At 40.8% G+C, this 18160-nt stretch overlaps 1 protein-coding gene across 2 annotated transcripts in view; it reads right to left on the bottom strand.

Moving 5' to 3' along the window:
• Positions 1-18160, bottom strand: part of FRAS1 (Fraser extracellular matrix complex subunit 1) — a 534425-nt gene that overhangs the window by 98066 nt on the left and 418199 nt on the right. For both annotated transcript variants that reach the window (XR_015165261.1, XM_086405184.1), the window contains exons 36-41: positions 16159-16290; positions 14951-15076; positions 12750-12997; positions 4747-4895; positions 4401-4563; positions 2695-2830 (exon numbers count right to left, since the gene is read on the bottom strand). Coding sequence is in view for 1 of the 2 variants with exons in the window: in XM_086405184.1 (XP_086261310.1) it covers positions 2695-2830; positions 4401-4563; positions 4747-4895; positions 12750-12997; positions 14951-15076; positions 16159-16290 (954 nt within the window). In the remaining variant the exon portion in view is untranslated. The remainder of the gene's footprint in view (positions 1-2694; positions 2831-4400; positions 4564-4746; positions 4896-12749; positions 12998-14950; positions 15077-16158; positions 16291-18160) is intronic.

Below are 18160 nucleotides of genomic sequence, written 5' to 3' on the forward strand. Positions count from 1 at the left end.
CACTATAAATATAAGAAATATGGCATCTTTATTTGGGTAAAAAATACACTAAGTAAGTGAAGCCTAAAAATGTATTCAAATAGAATGACATTCTATCATTAGAAAACAAGCTATTCAACAAGTGAATCTGTCACTGAAGCTTTAAGCATCAATCCTTTTGATTCTTAAAACTGCACCTTCTATTTTTTCATGTAAACCATTCTTATTAATGAGCTTCCTTGCCTTCTTCAATAGAATATACTATGTGCAAATTAAATAGTTCTTGATGTGTGGAGGCTATATCATGAACATCTATTACTGCACTGTGCTGGAACACAGCGATGCCCAACAGGTAATTAAGGGGGGCCCTAGTTGTGCACCACCCTCCATACTAGCTCAGTTGTTCAATCCGCCTGCAATGCAGGAGACCCTGGTTCGATTCCTGGGTCAGGAAGATCCCCTGGAGAAGGGATAAGCTACCCACTTCAGTATTCTTGAGCTTCCCTTGTGGCTCAGCTGGTAAAGAATCTGCCTGCAATGCAGGAGACCTGAGTTTGATCCCTGGGTTGGGAAGATCCCCTGGAGAAGGGAAAGGCTACCCACTCCAGTATTCTGGCCTGGAGAATACCATGGCTTGTATGTCCATGGGGTTGCAAAGAATAAGACATGACTGAGCTACTTTCACTAGTTGTGCTGGTACTAAAGGAATGTAGGTTCCACGCTGTTAGCTTTTATACTAAACAATATGACTATTCTGTTCTTGTGCTAGTGTGAACTTAAAAGATTCTTCTTCTAATGTTTTTAAAAAGATGTCCTTTTGGTCAGCTGGACTCTGAATCTAGGTAGCTAGTTTCATATGTATAAAATGAGACTCCATTCTGAAAGCCCACGAAGCAAAGGATGGGACCTTACATGATGTGTGTTAGGACAATGATTTGCCCCCCTGAACGTCTTTTCCTTACTTCCCATATATGGATGTGAGAGTTGGACTGTGAAGAAAGCTGAGCGCCGAAGAATTGATGCTTTTGAACTGTGGTGTTGGAGAAGACTCTTGAGAGTCCCTTGGACTGCAAGGAGATCCAACCAGTCCATTCTAAAGGAGATCAGGCCTGGGTGTTCTTAACATAAAACAGTGTTAGAAAGCCTTATCAGAAACCACCCAGAGAGAAGAGAAGGCTGGGGGCAACCATCCCTTTCTGATTCCCCACTTTTGCTTGTGCTCCCTTGTGCTCTTTCTTCTGTGAGAAACACCGTTTTCCCTCTGCCCACAGCAACTCCCACTAACCCTTCCTCAGACATTCCCGCCTTCCCAGGCAAAAGTAATTGCTCTTTCCTGTATCCTTTCTCAGTGTTTTGCTCCTTTCCCTGTCCTGGTGTTTCATGATTATAACATCAGTCTTTGCATCTGTCTCCTGCACGAGTCCAGGGCTGTTTCTTATTCCTCTTATAATCCTCTGCCTCTCAAATACTGGAGAGGGTAGCCTTTCCTTTCTCCAGGGGATCTTCCCAACCGAGGGATTGAACCCAGGTCTCCCGCATTGCAGGCGGATTCTTTACCAAATCTAACTCAGCAGCAAACAAATCTAAGGGCACATGCTGCAAAGCAAGATGGGGAAAAGACTCAAGGTTTTCTCTTGGAAAACATGACCCCTGCTAAATGAGTTTCTGGTAAAACTAGGCTCAAATCCCAGGCATCATGCCGGCCACAGACACCTTCAGTCAATAGCCTCTCTGTGGGAGCTGCGAGCTGCACGCCAATTAGAGCCGAGCGCCAGCACTCAGGAGCCTCCCAGCAGAGGTGGCGGTACGGTCACCTGCCAGGAGCTGTCTCAACTGCCAGTCACTGTGGACACAGGGGCCTGTGGACAGTCCCCGCCTCTCTCCTTCCCTCCTCTGTGATAACCACCAAGAGCACTGGGTCCAGGGCAGATGGTGGGGGAGAGGGTCACAGACAGACAAGCACACATTTCAATTCACGTCATATATTTAGAAAAAGCTGAGACGTCAGCTCTGGTTCAGCTAAACAGTAGCTGCCTCACAATAAAACAACAGACAATCTTATTTCCTTGACATTCAATTTCAAGTGCAATCCCCAAGCCCCTCTGTCCTAATGGCTGGCACTTTTCCCTTGTTCTAGTTTTCCCCATGGCACTGATTGACCTCCTAACATCTTCCACAATTTTCTCATTTCTTAGGTTTCTTATCTGTCTCCTCCCACCAGGATCTAAGGCACCACAAAGGTAAGGGTTTCTGTCTGGTTTACTGATCTACATGTGTGTATGCTCAGCAGTTTCAGTCGTGTCCAACTCTTTGCAACTGCATAGACTGAAACCCACCAGGCTCCTCTGTCCATGGGATTTTCCAGGCAAGAATACTGGAATGGGTTGCCATGCCCTCCTCCAGGGGACCTTCCCAACCCAGGGATCGAACCCATGTCTCCTGTGTCTTCTGCATTGCAGGCAGATTCTTTACCACTGAGCCACCAGGGAAGCCCCTTACTGATCTATCCCCAGTGCTTAAAAAAGTGCTTCACATACAGGAAATGCTCAGTCAATGTTTGTTGAGTCAACAAGACCTTCCTTCCATTTCTTGGAAATGGTTCCACCCCTCTTCGGGTCTCCTTGTCCAGGTTAATTGCAGGAAGTGACCCCCTTCCACCCTGCCACCCTGCCTCTTCTCTCCAGGTCTGGAACAATTCTACAGCCAGGCTGGTACCTGTCCCCGTGTTCTCGATGCAGCCGTACTGGGGCAGGGCGCTTAGCTTAATGATGGCATCCTCCTGGAAACTGTCCTCAGCAGCAGCAGCGAAGAAATGGTGAAAAGAGAGTGGGGTCCTCCCTCCCTCGTCAACCTAAGAAAGAAAAGATTGGAGAGAGTCCTTGGGCGGTTACGCGGACTGCAGTAAAAAAGGACTGAATCGAAAATTGCTGCCTGGGGTGACCTTCCATGAGTTCGAGGAGGCAGATCTCTACAGACAAGATGAGGAATGAGCCAGCTTCTGGGGCCTGGCCATCCTTCAGCATCTCTCAGAGCCGTGCTCAGATACAGTGATGTCCGTGTTTGCCTTCAAAGCTGTGCTTCTTCCATGATGGATCTGGTTATAAAGCAGCTCTGGCCCATTCTAATCACCCACCTTGGAACAGCTGCACGTCAGGAGGACTGCCTTCCTTCGCATCAACGTTCAAAAGTCTGCAGCTTCAGGATGATCCATTCAGTCCTCCCTTGGATACTGTGGGTGCATCCTGTCCTATAGGAGTTCCCACCAGAGATAAAGTCCCCTTTATCCTGTGAGAGCGTATGCTTAAAGGTGTAAGGGAAGACCGGGCTCACCGTACCTGAAAGCTAGTGCTTATCATTACTGTCAAAAAGAATAATAAATTGGTTTAAGTAAAAGCAGTAGCTCCAGCTGCCTTTTTCCTTTCGCGCCCTGTTTTGCATGCTAACGTTGCAACCTGAGCCGAGTGTTTTTTGTAGCCTCCTGGATATGCAACTTGACTTCTGAATGACTCTTGGCTAAATACAGAAAGATTTACAAATTATAAAGTGGAAGGTCACCCTGACTCTGGGGACGGTGCAAATTGCTTCCCCACTGTGGATGTGAAAAGATGGGTGGAATATCAGAACCATTCAGAAACAACTGAGTTCTACAAATTTTCAGTTGCTCAAGAAAATCAGAAATCCTGAGTTTGGGGCATTATGGTATGTACATAGAGTGGAATAAGTAAGTGAATTAACTTTTATGGAATCCCTACTGTGGGCCAGTTCTGTACTGGAGCTTTTTAATGCTATTTTATTCACCATCAGAGTAATCCTTTATGTAATAGGAATAGTAGTAACACCTTAAAAATGAAGCAACTGAGGCTAAGAAAGATTATATAATTGGTCCAAGATCAGTCAGCTAGTAACCAAACTGGCACTTGAACTCGGGTACGGGTAACTTCATAATCGGGGTACATTACATGGACCCCCACCCTCCACACAGCAAGGAACTGTCAATATTGTTTACTGAGGTAAGTATCAACTCAATTTAAGATGTGACCCAGGACACTATCCATATTTCTATGTTTTAGTTGCTGCAAACATTAGACTATAAATACCTCAAAAAATACATCTCTACACTCCTACTACTATACACATCTAGCATAGTATACAAAATACTGTACACAAATAGATCTGTGTCTGGCACAGAAATATTTGTTGACTAATTAAATAATGTGGTTATAATGATTTGATCTTACACATTTAATTATTTTCATCCTTTTTGAAAAACTAATGATTGAAAGCCATAATAGCTTGATTCTATGGCTTAGATAGTTGAGGGGGAGGACCTGACAGCCAGTTTAGATAGACACCCTTCATTCACATGGGCGCAGACTCCAGCTTTCTACAGCGTCCACCGTTCATTGATCTGAACTGCTTACCGTGATAAGGTCAGCAAAAGCAATGACTGGGGGTGGATCCTTGATGGGCGTGATGGTGATGGTAAACTTCTGATTGTCCAGACGGTTGTGGTCCATATCAGAGACAGAGAAGTGGAAGCTGTCAGTAACTGGATGACCACCGGTCTCAAACGCGGCTGAATACCTATAGAAGTCAAGAGAAGAATGGAATGAATGAGCTACACTGTCAGGTCAAGTCAGACGACTGAATCTCTGTTTAAAAATGGGGCCAGAGGCAACATAATCTTTCACGGGAACTATGAGTTAGTTGCTTACATATTTTAATACAATTTTAAAAATTCTGCGTAGTACCAGGTGGTTATAATACCTAATTTTCTTGTTGTTGATGTCGTCCATTGTGAAATTAGAAATCTCTGAGAGCTCTTCCACCTCAGGTCCTGAGGTTTTTAAGAGAGCACCGTACATGGGCAGAGAAGTTATCTGAATCCAGATCTCTGGGTCGGAGGAAGAATCATCCTAATCAAGCAAACATGATACAAGACATGAATGCACATTTGCAGGAAGACATATTTTCAGTAAAGATTACAGGTGCTCCTTTTTCTGCTAAATCTCCTTAAGCAATACCATGTTAAACTGCATGAAAATCTCACTATTTATTCCTCCTAAAATGTCTCTTTGACAGTCATCTTTGAAGAGTAGCTCAAGATAATAGCTTGAAATGCACTTTAAGTATGGGGCATAAAAGAAAGAGAGAAAGAAAGCAAGCCCAGTGGTTACTGTAAGAGCCACATAAAGTTTTGTTTTTATTACAAGCAGCTAGTGAAGTACAAAACATGGTCAGAAATATAAGTCATTCTTCTAGAAACACAGTTGTAGGCTTCTTCTAGAGTTTTTTAGTACAGTTTGCTTTTTAGAAAAAGGTAAAATTTTTGGAAATAGGTAAAACTCTACTGCTGCTGCTGCTGCTAAGTTGCTTCAGTTATGTCCGACTCTGTGTGACCCCATAGACAGCAGCCCACCAGGCTCCTCCGTCCCTGGGATTTTCCAGGCAAGAACACTGGAGTGGGCTGCCATTTCCTTCTCCAACGCATGCATGCATGCTAAGTTGCTTCAGTCATGTCCAACTCTATGCGACCCTATGCTAAACCGTATGATAACAATGATTTAAAAATTCAGTTTAACAAAGAATGGAAGGTAAGGACTCACTTTAAAGAGCAGTCAACACAATAAAAAATTTTACCTTAACAGAAAAATTTAAGAAGTCTTATGAATTTCATTCTGACCAAGCCTATGCATGCTCAACCCCTGAGATGCCCAATCCTAATGAAGACTGTTTATTTCCCTGTCCTCTGCACTGTTTATTTACTGAGAAATAAAATTGGCTTCCTGTTTCTACATGGAGAATAATTGAAGACAATAATTGAATATCTTAACAATTTCTTCTTTCTTCAAGGATATTTTTGGAAGTATCTAGAAGGGAGGCAACATCTTCTTGGAAAGATCCCAAGTCATTCATCTTTTAGACCAGTTGGCTGTGAACATGAGGGCACTCTACACTTCACCCCAGCAACAATGAAGATAAATATTGCATGACCAAGTATACTTTCACATGCAAACTTGCATAGCTATGATGCACAGTTAGCTGAGGTTGGAGATCAGAAATGTGAGCACAGCTGCCTGGTGATCTGGGGGAGCAGCTTTTGGTCAGCTCTCATTTCTATCCTTGGGGACCTTTTTAAGTTGGCAGTTCAGAGCCTCAAGGCAAGATCATAGAACTTTCCATATTTCCTCACATCACTTGACAGTAACAAGGAAGGAAAAGCAAATTTATCGAAGCTGTAAAACTTCAGAAAACAGCCCCTAAATTTATACTTTAAAAGTTTCTCTATTTTTCTTTATGGGTTATCAAATACAACATGCAGGCTTCCAAAAGACTACTTGCTATAATATTACTGTGAGTAGCCTCTGAGGGGGAATTTTTAAAAGACAGCCAAGTGTTCTAAGGCACTGTCTTCTGAGATGGTGATAAACTACAAGGACAGAGCTCCTGGCTCTTGATGAGAATGAACAGCTTCTAAATTCCACATTGGCAAATTTGGCAAAGAAATGCTTATCTCATGTCAGGCCCAACTTATTATAATTTTTCAAATCTCAAGTGACTGCTGGGTTTGAAACAGTGTGAAATCAGCTGGATTTTTTTCTGAATGCTGTCATCGTTTAAAGAAACTTACTACTTTGAGATATCCAAGATACTGTGGGTGAAAAATTCTTAAGAACATAGACCTTGATTTTATGTAATTTTTCTACTCGAAGACCTTCTTACCCATTTTGTGTTAATTCACTTTTTCATTTTCTTTTTTATTATCTATACATCTATTGACACACCATTCAACACAAGGATGGGAACTCTGATGATTAACATTTTATGCCCCTCTTTCATCCTGTCCCTGGTTCTACCATCACACCATGGATCTTGCTTTTTGACTTCCTTGAATCTCTTGGAATAGTTTGATATATTATTGTAAAGTTGTTGTTGTTGTTGAGTCGCTCAGTCCTTTCGGGTTCTTTGTGATCCCATGGACCGCAGCATGTCCTTCACTATCTCCCGGAGTTTGCTCAAACTCATGTCCATTAAGTTAGTGATGCCTCCAACCATGTCATCCTCTGTCACCCCCTTCTCAGCCTGCCCTCAATCTTTCCCAGTATCAGAGTCTTTCCCAATGAGTTGGCTCTTCACATCAGGTAGCCAAAGTATTGGAGATTCAGCATCAGTCCTTCGAATGAATATTCAGGATTGATTTCCTTTAGGATTGACAGGTTTGATCTTGCTGTCCAAGGGACTCTTAAGAGTCTTCTCCAGCACCACAGTTTGAAAGCATCAATTCATTGATACTCAAGGGTGAGAGTTATAGTCCAACTCTCATATTCGTACGTGGCTACTAAGAAAGCCGTAGCTTTGATTATACAGATCTTTGTTGGCAAACTACTGTAAAGTAGTTGCAGTATTTTTTAAAATGTATGAAAAGGGAGTTAGACCCTCCTCTTGTGGGATTTCTTTTTCTTTTCACTCAATAGACTGCTAAGATCCATGATTTTATGTTTCATGATCCATGATTTATATTCTTTTCACTCAGTAGAAGACAGCTAAGATCCATTAATTTATTTATTTTCTTGGGCTCCAAAATCACTGGAGATGGTGACTGCAGTCATGAAATTGAAAGGCACTTGCTCTTTGGAAGAAAATCTATGACAAACCTAGACAGCATATTAAAAAGCAGAGACATTACTTTGCCAATAAAGGTCTGTCTAGTCAAAGCTATAGTTTTTCCAGATGTCATGTATGGATGTGTCAGTTGGTCTATAAAGAAATCTGAATGCCAAAGAATTGATGCTTTTGAACTGTGGTGTTGGAGAAGACTCTTGCAAGTCACTTGGACTACAAGATCAAACCAGTAAATCCTAAAGGAAATCAGTCCTGAATGGTCATTGGAAGTACTGATACTGAAGCTGAAACTCCAATACTTTGGCCACCTGATGTGAAGAACTGACTCCTTAGAAAAGACCCTGATGCTAGGAAAGATTGAAGGCAGGAGGAGAAGGGGACCACAGAGAATGAGATGGTTGGATGGCATCACCAACTGGATGGACATGAGTTTGGGCACGCTCTGGGAGTTGGTGATGGATAGGGAAGCCTGGCGTGCTGCAGTCCATGGGGTCACGAAGAGTCAGACATGACTGAGCAACTGAACTGACTGCAAGATCCATGAATGTTGTTTTGTGAAGCTATTGTTCATCTCTTCTGAATGTTCTCTAGTATTCCACAGAATAAGTATGCTCCAAATTATGTTATTCCATTTGTTGATGCTGATAGACACTGGGCTTGTTTCAATATTTTTGCTACTACAAAATAGTGTTACTGTTATTACAAATAGTGCTTCCCTGATAGCTCAGTTGGTAAAGAATCCATCTGCAATGCAGGAGACCCTGGTTCAATTCCTGGGTTGGGAGGCTCCCCTGGAGAAGGGATAGGCTACCTACTCCAGTATTCTTGGGCTTCCTTGTGGCTCAGCTGGTAAAGAATCTGCCTGCAATGTGGGGAGAGCTGGGTTCGATCCCTGGGTTGGGAAGATCCCCTGGAGAAGAGAAAGGCTACCCACTCCAGTATTCTGGCCTGGAGAATTCCATGGACTGTATAGTCCCTGGGGTCTCAAAAGAGTTGGACACAACTGAGTGACTTTCACTTTCATTGCTGTGAGTACCCTTGTGTATATTCTTGTGCATATCTTTTGTACCTGTGAAAGTCTCCCTTGGAAAGGAATCCAGGAGAGGAATGGTTAGGGAACATGAGCATTCATCATTACGAGACAATGTCAAATTCCTTCCCAGAGCGGTTGTTCTAATTTACAGCTCCATCATAAAAGAACCTCCTGTAGATCCATTTCCTCTCTGACATTTGGCATTTTCATATTTTAACATTTTTGCCAGTTGAATTGGTACTAACCAGCAGACAGTCTTTGCCTGCGTTTCCTGATGTCTAAAAAGGTGAATGTCTCTTATCTTTACTGGCCCTATGGATTCCTCTTCTGAAATTCCTGCTCATGTCTCCTGTTCATTTTTCAAATGGATTATCTTTTTCTTCTTGATTGGCAGATATTCTTTATATTTTCTTTGTTATCTTTGGTTCTATGTGTTGTACATATCTTTTTCCAGTTTGTAAGTAGTTTTTTTTGTTTTTTAATGGTGTGTTTTGGAGAACATCAATTTTAATTTTAATATAATCAAATTGTCAATCTTTTCTTTATAGTTAGCATTTTCTGTTTGTAGTTTAAGAAATTCTTCCTTTTCCCATTATCATGAAAATATTCACCTATACCCTACAAAGAATTGTACAATTTTACTTATGACATTTAAGGACTTGATTTACTAGTTAATATCTGTCTAGGGTGTGAGGCAGCAGTACAAGTTCTTGTTTTCTTTTTAATATGAATAATAATTTGTGCAGATTCATGTTTCAAATAGTTTCTCCCATTTGCACCAGTCTGGTTTGCTGTATCTGTTTTACTTTACAGTCCTAAGTATGTCTGTTTCTAGACTCTCTAGTGTATACCAGTGTGGATTGATTTAAATAGTGCACATTTATATCAAATCCTGATATCTGATAGGGCAAGCCCCTGCCCTCCTGTCATTCATTTTCAGAATTTTGGCCGTTTGTTCTTTAAACATTATAGACACCTTCCCAGGTGGTGCTAAGTGGTAAAGAATCCACCTACCAATGCAGGAGACGTAAGAGATGTGCCTTCAATCCCTGGGTTGGGAAGATCCCTGGAGGAGGGCATGGCAACTCCCTCCAGTATTCTTGCCTAGAGAATCCCATGGATAGAGGAGCCTGGCAGGCTACAGTCCATAGGGCTGCAAAGAGCCAGACACGACTGAAGTGACTTAGCACGCATGGATACATTATAGAATGAGCTTATCAAGATCATTAAAAGGTCACTGAACTTTTGACTAGTACTCAGTTGAATGGAAAGATCATGTTGTTGGAGAATTGATATCTTTTTGATACTAAATATTACAATTAATATGGCATCTCCTAGTGCTTTTAAATGGAGAAGGCAATGGCCAGCCCACTCCAGTACCCTTGCCTGGAAAATCCCATGGATGGAGGAGCCTGGTAGGCTGCAGTCCATGGGGTTGCGAAGAGTCGGACATGACTGAGTGACTTCACTTTCACTTTTCACTTTCATGCACTGGAGAAGGAAATGGCAACCTACTCCAGTGTTCTTGCCTGGAGAATCCCAGGGACGGGGGAGCCTGGTGGGCTGCCGTCTATGGGGTCGCACAGAGTCGGACACGACTGAAGCAAATTACCACCAGCAGCAGCAGTGCTTTTAAAAATGTCTGCCAATTAAGTATTACAATTTTCCCTGTAAAAGTAGTGCCTGGTTTTTATTACATTTAGTCCAAGGAATATAACTTTTGTGATGTTAAGTGGTATCATCTTTTTAGTTAAATGTACTGGTTACTTTTTGCTCTTATATAGAAATGCTATTGTTCTGTTGATCTTCTATCCAGCCCCTTCCTAAATTCTCCTCTTATTTTTGAAACTTTGTCAAGAGATTCCTTTGGATTTTCTTTATAGTCAGTAATAGCATCAAGTTTCCCTAGAAGTTACACATCTTTTGTTACATTTATACCTCATATGCATTATGTAATATTATTATAGATGGTTTATTTTGAATTAGTATATTTTTGGCTAGTGCATAGCAATTCTATTAGCTATTTAAGATTAATCTTGTATCATCCTCTCCATATTACAAATGAGACAACTGAGCCCTAGGGAGTTTAATAACATGTCAAGGGTTATTACACTAGCAAAAGTGGTAAGCTTGGATGAGAACCCATTCATTTTAACCATAAAACCCACACATCCCTCGCCTACTTGTTTTCTTGCAGTACATAGCAAATTGTGTACAGGAAACCACCATTAAGAAGCAAATCACACAGAATCCCATTTTTGCCTTTTGTTTCTCCTGACGTCATTTGACCTTCTTGCGTTCACGATACTGTGATTAAGAACAGGCTCACATGTTCCTTTACGTTATAGTCTGGGTTTCCCCAGTGGTTCAGCGATAAAGAATCTGCCTGCAATGCAGGAGATACAGGAGACGTGGATTCGATCCCTGGGTCAGAAAGATCCCCTGGAGAAGGGAATGGCCACCCACTCCCGTATTCTTACTGGGAAAATCCCACGGACAGAGGAGCCTGGTGGGCTACAGTCCATGGGGTTGCAAAGAGTCAGACACGAGCACAACACAACAGCTGCCCCATTTATGACCAAGGTTTTGAATGGCTTTTCCAACTTTTCTGGATGTTCACAGCAAACTCACTAACTATGCATACCTAGAAAAATCTTCCCATGACATTAAGCAAAAAATTCTTCCACAACACTCAGAGAAAGTTAGTATTAATAAATAACTTAGCTAAGTCTTTAAAAGATGCTATGCTTTCAGTGAGCTAGAATAATTCTTTTGGAGTCTTCTTTCTGCTCCAGTGGGTAAATTCACATTCAATCAATTTCTGAAAATACATATTCAGTTGCCAATGGGCTTGCATTTTGATCTGCAGCTCATAATATGCACTTAATGGGAAGGAACTGCTTCTGGAATCCTATTTTGGTCTGTCAAACATTTTTCAAGCCTTGGTGATCTATTGATTAAATCTGTATTCATAAATTTTTATGAATTCATGTTTCATAAGACTCAAAAGGCCATTACCTAGGGTAAGAATCACCTGTCAATTTAAAAACAAAGCCAAAGGTGTTCTGAAAATGTACTAGACCCACGAGAAGAATCAGGGTGGAAAGCAGTTTCCCATAAGTTAAGAAAAGACAATTTTAGGGGAAAATCTGTGCAAAAGCAATTGAAGCAATTGTTCCCAGGCCAATGCTTTATCTTACATGCTACTATTCAGGCCTAGATTTTATAGCCATATTCTTCAGCTCAGAAAAGGATTTCATAAAACTATACAGTAATTTTTTTAAAGGCCAGGTTATTGGAGGAAATTTTAAGATTAGCAAAGGAAAAATTCAATACTAAGAGTGATTATCATTCAGATAACCATTTTTATTTCAGTGTATTTGTCAAAACTACTCATTATGATTTTTACACGGAGAGTTTATATTCACAACATACATACATGAAAAATAAAATTAATTATCCTCACTATCCTTAGCTCCAGAGGTAAAGTCAAGGAAAGAAGATGAGTTTAATTGACCAGGATCACATATCAAATTAAGATTAGACTAGTGGAAAAAACAACAGTTTCTGAATCTACCCTTGGTCCCTGCTTCTCATGGGGCAAGGAATGGAGGGTGAGTCAGGAATCCTGCCAAACAAGCATGCCAGCATTCGGTCCAGAGCTGGACCTGAGACAAACGCTAGTGAGAAGTGGGCTTTCTCTCAGAAAAGTGAGCCATGAAATACCATAACTTATCAGTCATTGGTGGGTAAATTCTTCTAAGTTGATCTTTCTCTAAAATTCCCATTTGAAATACTATGGAGGGAGCTTAAAATATGGGAACTTGGACTTTTTGACATTGTTACTGTTTCCTAGTGCAAATCACCCATCTCATTGTGCATTTTCAGTGCATTTTCATCAATGTTCTGCTCATTCACTTGTCTGCTAGGGAAACAGTGAGAACAGCTGGAATAAAGAGCATTACTACTGCAAAGAGCAGAATGATAGGGAAGCTGACAAAAAGCTCTTTTATGGCCATAGACCTGATGGCCCAAATGTTCAGCCACGGGCATCACTTTCTAGTCAACCTGATCAGAGGATGCAGTGGACAAAAAGACAAAAGAAAGAACTTACCACGTAAGCCAGGTGTGACCGAGTGATCACAGCTGTGCTTTTACTGGCAACCGTGACGCTCAGCGAGGCACCAGCAGCCAGTCGGGGCCCCCGGGCCTCGGCCGGTGATACCTCCACCCTCACGTCCACTGTTGTGGCTGAGAGGCCGTCTGTGACTGAGATCTCCATGCTGTCCTCCCGGGCAGATGAGCCATCGTGTAGATACCGCAGGACATTTTTCTCTACATCCTCATATGTGAAAGTGTCACCTTTCAAGAACAAAACAAATTGCAAAAAACCAGGAACTTCTGGGAACAATGCTATTCATTTCCATAACACCTTTGTACTCAGGATTTCAAAGCACATATAGGATCATAAACCCTGGGAGTTGTAAGCTAATTAGTTCAACCAAACACCCAATGTATTTTTACACTATCCTTGAAAAGGGTTCTTTAGCCTGTCCTTCAACATGGCTCAAGGTGGGAGGCTCACCATTTTACAAGGGAGCTAATTCAACTGGCGATAACTCTAAAAATTTTTTTAAAGCTTTAAATCAGATGGAGCCAAGATCTGCCTCTCTAAGCTCCACTCTTCACTGTTTCATTCTAGACAATACAGAGCATGCTTCTATTCTCTATGAGAGCCCTTCTAGAATCTAATCATGATACTGATGATTTATTTTAAAAGTTAAGAAAGTTAAAAAACACTTAAAACTTGAAAAGTATACTTGAAGTTAGAAACCTACTCTGTGTAAGTCTAGAAACCTACTCTGCGAAAGTCTATTCATAATTAGGTGATAGGTGTCATACAGAAAAAAAATTTTCAAGGTCATAAACATTTAAGAAAAATAGGTTTAAACAAAATTTAAAATATTTAAATGTCAGGGTTCACTAGAATTCTAGAATCATCAATATACAATATGAAAGCTTCTCAAAAGTGTTTGGTCATAGAATCCTTTTTATGAGAAATGCTGCTTTAGTGCCATGGGGCCCCATGACTCCTGAGCACAGCTGAGGAACTGGTCTTCTTAGATGTTCTATTCAACTCTATTTCCTCACAGATTACTGACTATAATAATTGATGTTATATAAGAAAACTAAAGAATTTATCCATTCTTTGTTTTCTTCTTCCAAGCCTTCTCTTGATGCTAGTGTAATTGTTCCTTAAAACAATAATAAAACTAATATTTTACAAACATCTTTCAAACTCACATATTAATTACACAAATGTTGGTTAAATATAATATTAAAGAAACTGGGCTATGACTGTTATGCTCCTAACATAGATCCCTTAGGATACCAGAAATCTATCATAGTGACACTTCTTTTGCTCAGTAACTTTTAAAAAAAAAAATCTGTCTTTGTGAATCCCAAGTGCCTATTTATTGTTCTTACAAATCCCATGTAGCTTCAAGGTAAAAAATTTGGCACTCTCCCTCTGCAGCAATATTCAGAAGAACACATTATTACATGCCTATTAGGAATTCCATGAAAGTTTTGAGAAAATACGGATTGTCATAATAAGTATATAGCATCCCAAGGTGACAACTTTGAAACAATATTCACTTCAATATATGAGAGCCAACTATTAAAAATTAGATTCAGTTGTGTTCTTTGAACTTTTCTGTATTTCCTAAACAATCAGCATGTATGATTTTTATAACTGGATAAAGTACAATAAATATTATTTTGGAAAGCTGGTCACATAACCACTTTTTTTAATGGATGAAAATACATGCAGCTTATACTCTAAGAGTCAGAGCGTTTAAGATACTGTGAAGATGCACATGGAGCTGACAACTCATATGAGGTTGTTCTAAATGTACTCACTCCAGGCTTCAGAAATCAATTTTATATACAACCTGAGAAAAGAGCTTCATAGTTTTGGAGTGTGGGTGGTAGTGCGGAGAAGCAAGTCCCCAGTACTTCAGTCAATGGACTAAACATTAAAGGTCTTCCCTTTCTAAGCACCTCCTTATAGTTTACCCTACAATATTGCTTTACTTCTTGTCAGAGACATAAAATCAACTGTGGAGCAAGAACAATATTCTGTAAGAGAAGAGAATCTAAAAAAGAATGAATATAAGTACATGTATAACTGAATCACTTTGCTATACACCTGAGACTATCAAAACATTGTAAATCAACTATAGTCCAATAAAATTAAAATAGTTAAAAAAAAATAGAAGTTCCAGGAGGCCAGTGACGGAGTGAGCAGGCTACCTGTGGCCATGGGCCCTGGTGACCCAGCTGTGTACTTAATAAGCATGCCATGCTGTGGAGGCTTCCGAAGCTCAAAGAGGAGTTCTTCAGGCACTGTTTCCATGTCTCGTACTACCAGCCGAAGTTCTGTAGTCAGGAGAATAGAGCATGGTGAGCTGTGGATGTTAGCAACTCTATACTCTGCGTACAGTAAAGCCCCAGGCCAGGCTGGAAGCCATGTTGTGGGAAACCCGATGGTTAAAAGAAGACGCTAAACTGAATCGACCACAAAAGAGAGAAAACTTAATACAGCCAATTCACAAATTGTAAGTTCCTTAAGAGTTTACTTATGAGTCGGTAGTTCCAAATTCAGAACACCTTTTTTCTCCCATACAAATGAGGGAATGGCGGTCCACATAAAGGTCAGTCCTGACTGACTAGGTAGGTTTTCTTCCATAAAATACTCATGGAAGTGGTTTCTGCTTATTATTGTTTCTTCTCTTCTCCTTTCTCTGAATCTATAGAGGAGCCAGCTTATTTTAATAATGGTTGCTCTGGCCACCACAGCACAAGAGAAGGAGTGGGACAGAAGGGACAGTTAACTTTATATCTATGACTTGCTAATACGTTGAATGATAATTCACTTTAGGGCCAATACTGACATGTAGAAACTGGATAAGGATGTATAAGAACACACCTTACAAAAATCAAAATATCCACTCTTCCCTTTTCAGACATTCTTGGTAAAAGAATACACTTCTAAAGAGTAAGTATACTAATAGGTAAATAAAATCACATAAAAAACACTTGGGTCAACTCTAGCTCTTCACAACTTCTGAAGGTTATTGTGATCTGCCACTCCTGTTACTTTTCCCTTTCTCAGTAGAAAACAAGAGCAGCCATTGAAACCATTTCCCTCACGTCTCTTCTCTGCTCTCTGTTACTTTATATTTTAGTGATGGCAACAAATCAAACTCCTGGAGGCTGGAAAATGAATTCCGTGTTGTATTCCATCACTGAGCACTGGCCTCTGAAGGGTTTATTTCCTTCTCTCTGTTGCTTCCATTTGCATGGCAATGGCCAAAGGGACTGCCATGGCTGAGAAAGCATGCAACTTCTGGAAGAGAAGCTCACTACTTTTTGGTAACCATGAAGAGGTTTAAACAGGGACTGTTAATGACATAGGGTTCCATCTTCTAGTCATTGTCTTGCAGGTTCTCAGTTCTTACCTATAGAAGTGCTGCCTCCTGGGCTGACCACAAGCAGAGGAGCTGTGACCTGGAACACTGGTGGGTACTGATCTGTGCGAAGTAAGTGAATGGTGAGGGCCATCTCTGGACTCGTGTGCTCTCCATCAGAAACTAGAAAGGATACACACACACACACACACACAGAGGCATAAATCACCTTGTAGTCTGGTCACCTTTAGGCAAGTTCTATAAACTTGTAGCTAAAAGTTTTTTTTTTTTTTTTATTACCTTAAGACTCTGAAGAGATGCTTACAAATGGAAAGAGTAAGGCAGCAAGTGAAGATACTGTGAGCTATTCTAACAAAGCTCTTTCTACTGAATAACAAGGAGGCTAAAGGACCATAATAACACAGTCATTTTAAGAAGTAATTTTCACAAGGTGATATTGATAAATGTTCAGTTCAGTTCAGTTGCTCAGTCGTGTCCGACTCTTTGCGACCCAATGAATTGCAGCATGCCAGGCCTCCCTGTCCATCACCAACTCCTGAAGTTCACTCAAACTCATGTCCATCGAGTCGGTGATGCCACCCAGCCATCTCATCCTCTGTCGTCCCCTTTTCCTCCTGCCCCCAATCCCTCCCAGCATCAGGGTCTTTTCCAATGAGTCAACACTTCACATGAGGTGGCCAAAGTATTGGAGTTTCAGATTCAGCATCAGTCCTTCCAAAGAACACCCAGGACTGATCTCCTTTAGAATGAACTGGTTGGATCTCCTTGCAGTCCAAGGGACTCTCAAGAGTTTTCTCCAACACCACAGTTCAAAAGCATCAATTCTTCAGTGCTCAGCCTTCTTCACAGTCCAACTCTCACATCCATACATGACCACTGGAAAAACCATAGCCTTGACTAGACGGACCTTTGTTGGCAAAGTAATGTCTCTGCTTTTGAATATGCTATCTAGGTTTTTCATAACTTTCCTTCCAAGGAGTAAGCATCTTTTAATTTCATGGCTGCAGTCACAATCTGCAGTGATTTTGGAGCCCAGAAAAAGTCTGACACTGTTTCCACTGTTTCCCCATCTATTTCCCATGAAGTGATGAGACCGGATACCATGATCTTAGTTTTCTGAATGTTGAGCTTAAAGCCAACTTTTTCACTCTCCTCTTTCACTTTCATCAAGAGGTTTTTAGTTCCTCTTCACTTTCTGCCATAAGGGTGGTGTCATCTGCATATCTGAGGTTATTGATATTTCTCCCGGCAATCTTGATTCCAGCTTGTGCTTCTTCCAGCCCAGCGTTCCTCATGATGTACTCTGCATAGAAGTTAAATAAGCAGGGTGACAATATACAGCCTTGATGTACTCCTTTTCCTATTTGGAACCAGTCTGTTGTTCCATGTCCAGTTCTAACTGTTGCTTCCTGACCTGCATACAGGTTTCTCAAGAGGCAGGTCGGGTGGTCTGGTATTCCCATCTCTTTCAGAATTTTCAAATAGGCACTCATAGGTAATGCCGATAAAAGCTTTTATTTTTTGAATTACTGTAGACTTAATTCATTCTTCCAATGTTCCAGAGAAATACATTTACAAGAAAACTCTTTTAGAAATAACTTGTCTATGTCTCATCAGAAAATAATTTTTTAAAAGGATAGAAATGTCTACACATAATTCTAATGGTATTTGTTTGGAAGTAAGCAGACCCATTTTTACCTGGTCATTATGTCCAATGCAATAAGTGGAAGACATCTTTGTGAATAAAGCAGTGACCTTAATATTTTATTTGGATTACCTGAGGTATCCAAGTGAAAGCTGATCCCTGGAGGGAAATGAAAGCAGAGTTGCCAGACCCTTGGTTCTTGTTTCTATTTTTCCATACCCCACATGCCTTCCCTTCTCTAAAAGTCAGGTTTGTAGGAACACCTGCACCACTGACTCATCAATGGGTTTATCTGCAGTGCCTACTGAAAAAGCTGCACTGTTGATACTTTAAATGCGTGGTCTGCTTATACATGGGTTCATTACAAGGAATTTTTTACTTTTCTAC

The sequence above is a fragment of the Bos grunniens genome, chromosome 6 (genome assembly GCF_055505025.1).
Source record: "Bos grunniens cultivar Pamir isolate PY7600 chromosome 6, Bosgru_T2T1.0, whole genome shotgun sequence".
NCBI lineage: Eukaryota > Metazoa > Chordata > Mammalia > Artiodactyla > Bovidae > Bos > Bos grunniens.